The 9,618-nt window shown below is 42.7% G+C and overlaps 1 protein-coding gene across 1 annotated transcript; it reads left to right on the forward strand.

Moving 5' to 3' along the window:
* The first annotated feature begins 8,392 nt into the window (after positions 1–8,392).
* LOC130884220 (60S ribosomal protein L27a-like) lies at positions 8,393–8,781 on the forward strand. Its single transcript, XM_057785246.1, has one exon. The coding sequence runs from the start codon at positions 8,464–8,466 to the stop codon at positions 8,779–8,781; it is 318 nt and encodes a 105-aa protein (XP_057641229.1). The 5' UTR covers positions 8,393–8,463.
* The last annotated feature ends 837 nt before the right edge of the window (positions 8,782–9,618 follow it).

Below are 9,618 nucleotides of genomic sequence, written 5' to 3' on the forward strand. Positions count from 1 at the left end.
GTGCCTGTAAACCCGCCCCTTCCCTCTGTGGTGCAAGTCCCGGGTCGCAAACAGGTCAGACTCCTCCCTCGTTCGCTCTCTGGCTTTTAAAGGCGCCCCGGACACGGAGTCTAGCTTGTCCTAGAGATACACTCAGAGTGCCAGACACCCTGCCTTATCCTACCGTATGTGATGGCTCTTTCCTGTCGCCCTCGCCTGAGCAGCCTGAGCACCGGCTGGTGTAAGCTTACAAGTCCCTGAACCCTTTGTGACCAGACCTAGTCAGGTGCTTTACAGGAATTCTCTAGCTTTATCCTGTGGAGCCTTTGAAGTAGAGATTACATTGTAAATCTAAATGGGTGATGGACCCCCGCCTGTGAGGAATTAACAGGCTGGTTAATACTGTCCTTTCCAGTAAGCTATGTGTTATCCATCCTCATCCCTCTGGGGATACTGAGTCCAAAACCTATTTGACTTTTTTTCTGGGCCAAATACCAATAGCAATGAGAATTCCACCCCAAGCTCTACTCTGTGCTGTTTCCTGGGTTCCTAGAGTGAGGGAATTTGAAAGACTTTAGCAATATGGTATCCAAAAGCTTTCTCACTCTACAAACAAACAACAAGAACAAAAGAAAAAAAAATGAGGCGAGAAAGTGGGGAGTTTTCCAAGACTGTGAAGGGCAAACTTTCTTGATAATTAGCAGTGACTTCCTTAAATGGATCCGATGTGTTTATTTATTGTGTTAAGACTGCTGTCCACACAACCTGAGATTAAACAAGTGATCCGTCTTTGTCATATAGTGAGAACCTATCTTGGTGAGGCTGAGGCTATGGGATTAGACCACTTCCTTTGTCCTGCTCGAAGCCTTGTGTTGGAATTTTTCCACTACACCATGATTGTTCGCTTTGTCTTCCCAACTATTCAAAGAACTGGCTGTGGAATCTCAGGTTTGCTCCTTAGTGATGTGGATCAGGTGTACAACAGGGATGACTATCAGACCTGGCTGTCTTTCCTTTCAGAGCATAACAAAGAACAAATTAAGTACCGGGCATATAGATATTTTGCAAAAGGTTGGATGCTTTATACGCATAATATATTGCCCCAATTCTTACTTAGTAGAATCCAGAAATGGAACGTGCCTGTTGCATCATGGGCCACACTTGGAGGTGAGAGTGTGAAGGATCTCTTCTTGGCTAAAGATAAATTAATGTGTTGGCCAGTATGGATAGCTGTTTCTAGGCTTTGGGGTATTTGAGTTTTTATTTGTTTCCTCTTAAATAGCCAGTACTGTCAATAGTAAATAGCACGGTGACTAGAGCTGCAACAGCCATTCTAAACAATGAAAGGACCTTGAAATAAAAGCCACACAGAAAAGAGGAACAACATGAAAGAACATGGGTCCCTATTCCAGCAACCAAGTCCCATTCCAAACTCATGCAAGAAACTATTGTCCTGTGAACAATACTTTGATTTTGTATTTTCTGTCATATGTGATCAAATGTAATCATGATTAACCTCTCTTTTCTCTTGAAAACCTCACAAAAACATACAAAGTGAGAGATACAGAAACAGGCCCAGGGAGTATAAATAAATTGCTCAATTCCATTCCTATATTGGAAGACTCTGGAAGACAAGAATCCTGCCTTCTACTCTGTCACATCAGTAACCAGCACATTCTGCAATAGCAAGTGTTAGAACATGCTTGTTTTCTTTTTCCTGAAATTTCGATTCCTTGGACCTCCCTTAAACTTGACTCTATAGAAGAAACAGGTTCCTTTACACATTCTCTCTTCTAAAGCCATGCTCTTATGTGGGAGAAAGTAACTGGAATAGTTCTCTGGTGATCAAAAAATCACCACACAAAGAAACCCACCAACAGAAAGGGTTCCTAAGACCTCCAGCATGAGCACCACCTTGTGTAAAAAGAGGGAGCAATGTTTTAGATGCATGGTCTCTAGTTGGTTCAGCTTTCATCTCCAAAGGGTACCATTGGCTCACTTGAAAAACTGGGAGATGATTCAGCATACTTTGTTGTTTACACACTTCCTACTACTTGGGAGAAAGTGGAGGCAGGGAGTGTGGAAGGGGAGGAGAGATCACATTTTTATCTGCTGGCCACCACACATACCCAGATTCCCAAAGATTGAGCAGCTTGCCCAGCCTCATTATAAAACACTATAAGTCAGATTGCTGAAGTAGAGGTGGGGACCTCATGTTGGGGCCAGAGATTCTGAATGAATGTTAAGTCCTAACATTAAATTTGATTGGCAGCACCAGTCTTATCTTCCAGGTTCGAACTGCTCCCCCATTACCACTTCCAAATCTTTCCTTGGAACCACCTAGCCTAGCTTGCCATCTGTCTCTTTCTCCCCTAACACCACCCGATCACTACCCCCATAGTCTTTTGACCGTGACTTATTCTAATAAAAGTGAAACTGTGTTATGAACAAGAACAATACACAACCCTGAACCTCAATGCATGGTTTTTGCATTGAATCAAAGGGAGTCCAGAGCAATCTGATGACAAGATGGGACTCTGGGTTGTAGAAAGTGTGGCCAGAGATAGCTGCTAGGAATGAATGCCCAAATCTCTGAGGCTGAGTCCAAAAAGAGGTCCCTGCAGCCCATCCACACAAAGAATCCAGGAGAAAGACTTCTACTGTGTTACCCTCTGAAATGATGTCATTTCCAAATGGCAATTTTTCACTCTAGCATTTATGGAAAGAAATAACACACCTTGCGTACTTTATAAAGTACTCTCTATGCCACAGCATGGCTGAGAAGCAAAGAGGAAAAGGTTACATGTGGAAGGCAGCAACTGCACGGGGTGACCTTCCTTCATAACTCTCTACTTTTGGAAGATCTCACTCACTCCAGAAACCAGCATTAGTCCCATTGAAACACAGTGTCTTCAATGGCATAATTATCTCCCAAAAGTCTTCACGTCTTATAGGTTCTACCAGTTGTCAACACCATCACATTGGGGACCAAGTTCTCAGCATGTGAATTCTTCAGAGATTAGCTCCAAGCATATCTAGACCATAGCAGTAGAGCATACAGACAGACACATATGAAGTCATGCTCACGCTTATATTATCTAGTACAGTCAAACAAATACAAATTAAATTGTGATACACAAAGATAACCATAGACATACTGATACAAATCATGCAACCACATGTATCCCTGAACACACACTCACATCTATATATGTACAGTCTTACATTACCATTCCGTACTCACATTATCACACCCATGGAAATACATACAGTTATACATAGACACACAACACATAAACTTAAAGACACACAGAAGCATATGTACACATATAAAGACACACACACACATATACATACATACCCATGCATGACCATGTAACATCTTTAACCCAAACAATCCCTCATCCATTTAAATGGCAGACTCTGATAACAGATGCTTTACAGGGTAAAGAAGAATGAGTTCACTTTTTGCAAATGTTCATTTTCTACTCATTAATTAGTTAATATTTGACAACAATATATAGAAATAAAATGATGAAGAGTACACTCAGAAATGATAATGACAGAAGGGATGTACACTATCTGAGTCTTAAGGTCCATCATTATAAAAATTAATGATTTTTAATGCTACTGCAAAACATAAAACCAGAATTCTTCTTGGACCATATATTCTCAAATATGTATTGTCCCAAGATCTTTGACACATTAAATGCCTCTGGTATGAAAACTTAGGTAATTTATTAATAAGTATGCTTAATTCTTTGTGTTGCTTAAAAGAACAGGACTCAAATTTGTTGAAACAAACAGCCACTTTATTGATTCATATAATTGGAAGATTTAGGAAGAAAGCTAGACTTAGAAGAGGCTGAATCCAAGAATTCCAAATGTGTCTTTAATGATCATTTGTTCTCCAGATTTCATCTTCTGATTCCCGTGTTGACTCTGTACTTGAGTAGGGTCTACACACAATAGAAAAGATGGCAAGCAACTGCTTTAACATCACTATTTCTTCATGAATCTTGTCTGGAAGAAGGCAATGGTATGTCCACATTCACAGTTCTTATAGAGATACCAGCCTAACCTTGGGAATGGGCTGCAAAGACGTAACTCTCACATTAGTGAGAGAGATAGGAAGGTAAAGGTAAACAGATATGACAAAGCTGTGAATGAATCTCGGATAAAGAACAGGGGAAAAAAGAACAAAGAAGACCTGAGCTGTGTGAAGGGTGTTTTTGTAAAATGACGAACTCAAATACTGGGACAGTATTTTTGTGAAGTTATGAACTCGCACAATCAAAACAAACTATGGTAAAATAAAAATAATGACCTGGGGTGGCCTGGTGAGGGGATTGGGTGAGCTGAACTGGGAATAGACATGAAGAAACTTCCCCAGTCAATGAGAATGTTGACAGCCTTGATGAATCTTGGTGTCTCCGAAATGCATCTATTTGGAATTACACATTTCATTACATGTCAGTTTTGCATCAAATGTAAAAAACATGAGATAACAGAACTGGGAGTAGGGAGTGATGGGAACAACATAAGAATTAGCAATGGAAGCCGGGCGCTGGTGGCACACGCCTTTAATCCTAGCACTTGGGAGGCAGAGGCAGGCGGATCTCTGTTAGTTCGAGGCCAGCCTGGTCTACAAGAGCTAGTTCCAGGACAGGAACCAAAAAAGCTACGGAGAAACCTTGTCTCGAAAAAAAAAAAAAAAGAATTAGCAATGGAAAGATAATGGTAGATGGTGGAGCGGGATGAGCACACAGAACTCATTAAATTGCTTGTTTACTTTGAATGTTTATATGTTTTTCTTAAGAACACCTGTTTTAAAACAAACAATTCAGATCCATGTGGTAACTACCATGAACATCGATAGGGATTATATGCTGAGGAACCACACAACCTGAAACAAGTCCTTTCTAGGAGGTGGATTAAGAGTACAGATATAACTCTTGAAAAAGGCATCCCTGGAGGAGTGACATTGGGCTTAAGACTTGAAGGCAAAGAAGCAGTGGAGACGGTGGTGGCTCGAGACTTCTGTGGATTTTGAGGGCAGATGACAGAAGGGCAGATGATGGTCGTGGCTTTGTGCTCATGGGAAATAAACCTTTCCCCATAGTGTTCACAGCAGCAGTGGGAACAAGACAGGAGTCTCAGGGAGGTATCCACAGGGGCCCCTTGAGTAATCTAAGAAGGATATAGCCCTTTGATGCAACTTTCCTGTCTACCATGTGAGAGGTTTCAAAAATGTACACTTTCAAACACTAGGCAAGTTTATAAAGCCACATTGTCAAAGAAGGGAATGGAATACAAAAATCCAAGACCATGAGATTCCCAGAACTTTCCTATTGCCATAATTAGTGCAGTCTAAGCCCAACCATTTTGTTTAGCATCTAACATCACTTAAATAAGAAAATGGCCTGTGATAGAAAAGGATAGCTGTCAGGCTGAAGCAATGCCACCGTCACATTCCCTGTTTGTTCTTGGTGTGGTTCTATACCAAATGAGTAGACACCTAGTCATTGATGTTTCAGTGAACATCTACCAGCCTCTTAGGAAAAAATATGAGTTTCAGTTGCCCTCTGAGAAAGAAACCTCGATTGGTACTTCTCAGTAAAATACAAAAGATAATACAAGCATTCAAATTTCCAAATGAGTACTAGGCGCTTAATAGAAATTTTCAAGAAAATAATATGGCAATATCTTAAGAATTGCAGCACCCACAATCCCAGCTCCTCCCCACCCCCACCCCTCAGGAAGGCAGCTTTACCTCATTTGGAGCTTGCCAAGCTTCCAATCCCACCATCCTTCTCCAGGGTTCTCATTATATGGAGGAAGGAGGAGGAGGAGGAGGAGCAGGAGGAGCAGGAGGAGGAGAACGAGGAGGAGGAGGAGGAGGAGGAGGAGGAGGAGGAGGAGGAGGAGGAGAAGGAGAAGGAGGAGAGAGCAAGCTCTAGTTGGTTCTATCACCAGCTCATAGGCCCCACCATGGCTGGAGCACCTCACTTTCTTCCCCTGTGGGAAAAGCACCTGAGGGTGCAGTAGGGTGTAGAGACCCAATGGCATGGTTCTGTGTGCGCTGTGTGGGACAGGAGGAGCAAGCCCGGGCCATGCACAGCAGAGAGTACTGGCTTCAGAGAGCCTCCTGTCTCCTGCCTGTGTGTGCAGCCCATTGCTGTCTCCCTCTTCCCCACAGCAGCTGCTGCACCTGCTCAGGCTCCGGCACCTGCAAAGATGGCAAGTGCCCCTCAGATGGCAAGTGCACCTCCTGCCAGAAGAACTGCAGCTGCTTCCGCCGCTCCTGCTGCTCCCGCTGCTCCTGCAGCTCCTGCCATTCCTGCCGCCCGGTTAGTTCTGTGTCTATAGAAGGGCATCTGGTACCCAGGGCTGTGTCTGAGGAGGGGCATCCGACAAGCGCACCTGCTGTGCCTGATGTGGGGAAGGTGCCGCCCCCACAAGCACAGCAACATGTACAAAACTGCCTTTGTTTTTCACACACACAGCTCGGCCCTATTTGCTATGTTCTTTTATAGAAAGTGTGTGAATGACAATAACACTGGATGACTGCAGTGGGGGTGTGCACGTAGTGTCCCCAAGTTCTCTTCTTGGATGCTTTAGGGGGAAATGCTGAGGACTGAATCCAAGGCCTTGTATATGCTACACAACTACTTCCCCCCTACACACACACACACACACACACTGAACCATATCCTTAGGCCGAGTCCTTTCTTTTTAAACATTGTATTGGTTTGGTTTTGGAGACTGTGTCTCACTGTGTAGACCTGGCTTATCTGAAACTCATTAAATATACCAGGCTTATCTTAAACTTTCAGTAATTCTCCTGCCTCTGACTCCTGACTTTCAGGATTACAGGCCTGCACCACCACAACCAGGAGACCCATTTCTATTGATTACTCAGTAAACAATGAATATGATCAACAGCTGAGTTGAAAAGTTGAACTTTTCTCCAGAGGAGGAGGACAACTTAAAACATGAAGTCTTAGCAATACTGTAATCAATGCATTTTCTCTATATTATTCTTTTTCACATAGACCCCAAAGCATATTAATTTCTAAATGCATATTCAAATAAGTCTAAAGGAGAGCTGCTTGATATTAATAACAAAAGAAGAAGAAAACATAAAGAAATAAGAAAACCCCATGCCATAGCTCACTGACCAGCCAATGTCTAGTCTTTTGACCCACAGAGGAAGTTAGCGTTTATCCCCTAGAGTCATGGCTTTGGTAAAATGTGAAAATGAAAACTGATGCCTTCGCCAGGGCTTCCTGATTCTCTACAGTGTTTTAAGACTATACACAATGGGGTCTCCAGGTGGCTCTCTGTGTGTAACAGCTATGCAAAAGATTTGGCCATGCCCTGTCCATTACTCTCACCATACTCTGGTCGGGAGGAACCATTACCATCCAGTCACTGTGGAGCATGCTGATGTATTATGTCCATGCATATGCTTTGCATTGATTTTTTTCTGAAATCAGTGGAGAACCACAAAATGAACTTTCCTCCAGTAAGATAAATTTTCTGCAGCTATCATTAGACACTCACACGGCCAGCTTCTAAGACTTCAAGGAGCCTATAAAAGGCATAAATATGTAAACGTGCCACACATACACAGTGGACTTCTATTCAGCTATAAAGAAAAATAAAATCATGAAATTTACAAGTAAATTAATGAAACTAAGAAATATGAAACCGAGGGAGGTAACTCAGACCCAGGAAGGCAAATTGTTATATACTAACTTATTTGTGACTCCTAGCTGTGAATCATTAGAAATAAGTGTATAACCGAGAGTAACTGCAGAAATTGAAAAAGTAAAAAAGGGGACAGTCTGGAGTGAAGAAGACCTCTGCACAGCAGGGGCTCCCTCCAGTCCCTGGAGTAGGCATAAACCACACCCAAACACTTGCTTTCATAGAGAGATCCTTTTTAAGCAGTGAAGAAAAATTAACATGGCTGCTCATTGAGTCAGGCAGAAAACAGCAGCAAATGACCATACAGTTTTAATTTTTAAGAAGAGAAAAAAAGGAAATACTGTGTTAGAATGGGCTAGGATATTTTGACTGGGCATGTTAATTGGGTGAACCAAAGGGAGCTTTTCATTGCTGGACCTTGATACTTATCCTCAGGAATGAGTCTGGCATAAGAAATTGTTCAAATAAGGAAATAAATCTTGATGACTAGCTTTCGGGAAGTGATCTAAAGGTTTTTAGCAAAGCCGAGGGAAGGAGGAAGGGCAAGGCCTGCCAGAGCCACCTGCTCCAGTGGGCTAGTGGCCCCTCCCAGGAGCCCTAGATAGAGGAATAGCAGTTCGAGGTTGAAAACAGTGGGAGGAGACTTTACTAGGTAGGAGATACAGAGGGAGAGAAGAAAAGAAAGACAGCATTCCTCTTTCCTTTCTGCCACCGCCATGCCATCCAGACTGAGGAAGACCCGGAAACTCCGGGGCCACGTGAGCCACGGCCATGGCCGCATCGGTAAACACCGCAAGCGCTGGAGGCATGCATCATCACAGGATCAACTTCGACAAATATCATCCAGGTTACTTCGGGAAAGTTGGGATGAGGCATTACCACTTAAAGAGGAACCAGAGCTTCTGCCCGACTGTCAACCTGGATAAACTGTGGACGCTGGTCAGTGAGCAGACCCGGGCCAATGCTGCCAAGAACAAGACTGGAGTTGCTCCCATCATTGATGTCGTGCGCTCGGGCTACTACAAAGTTCTGGGGAAGGAAAAGCTCCCTAAGCAGCCTGTCATCGTGAAAGCCAAATTTTTCAGCTGAAGAGAAGATAAAGGGTGTTGGAGGTGCCTGTGTTCTGGTGGCTTGAAGCCACTCCGGGAGGCCAATTAAATGCTAACACTTTCAAAAAAAAAAAAAAGAAAGAAAGAAAGACAGCATTAAGGCTGTTTTCAAAAACATGGGAATCATATTGTTTTTGTTTCATGTTTACTTAAGATTACACTTTGTGTGTATGCTGCATATAATTTAAATGAAGTTATACCACTAAAGGTGATAATGTTCCCCTAAAGTAAAGAGTCATAGGCTTAGCCTAAACAGTAACAACAAAACCCAAAAACACAACCAAAGTATTATGCATGAGAAATCTATTAAACTATGGCTCAGGGGAGTCCAAGAGACCTCCAAAACAATATAGGCTACTGTCACTACCCTTGGTTGCATATCAAAATTAGAAGCTAAGTCTTCAGTACTGAAGACATTACACACTTCAGACACGGGAACTGAGCTAGAACTGACATGAAAGAGTCCTCCCTGAGGATTAGCTCTCATAGGAATGGAAGATGCTATGCAAGCTATCAGGAGAGAAACGCAATCAGAAGTCCTACCTGTGATGCCTAGGAACCACAACAAAGACCAGCACAGCAAGATAACCTCAGTGATGCAATAATGGCACTTATATCTTGGGAGTAACCAACAGTTGTCTAATTAGACTTAAGGGCTTAACAATAGGAGGAAATTAATGCCGGATATTATAAACCTAGCCAATAACCCATGACCATAAGGCCATAGAACCTAGAGGAAAATCTACTCCTGGCACCTTCCTGATAGAGTGTAATTTCAAACTGTACTGTAAATACTTATCCTTATCCTCACAGGTAA

This window comes from Chionomys nivalis, chromosome 11 (genome assembly GCF_950005125.1).
Source record: "Chionomys nivalis chromosome 11, mChiNiv1.1, whole genome shotgun sequence".
NCBI classification, from domain to species: domain Eukaryota; kingdom Metazoa; phylum Chordata; class Mammalia; order Rodentia; family Cricetidae; genus Chionomys; species Chionomys nivalis.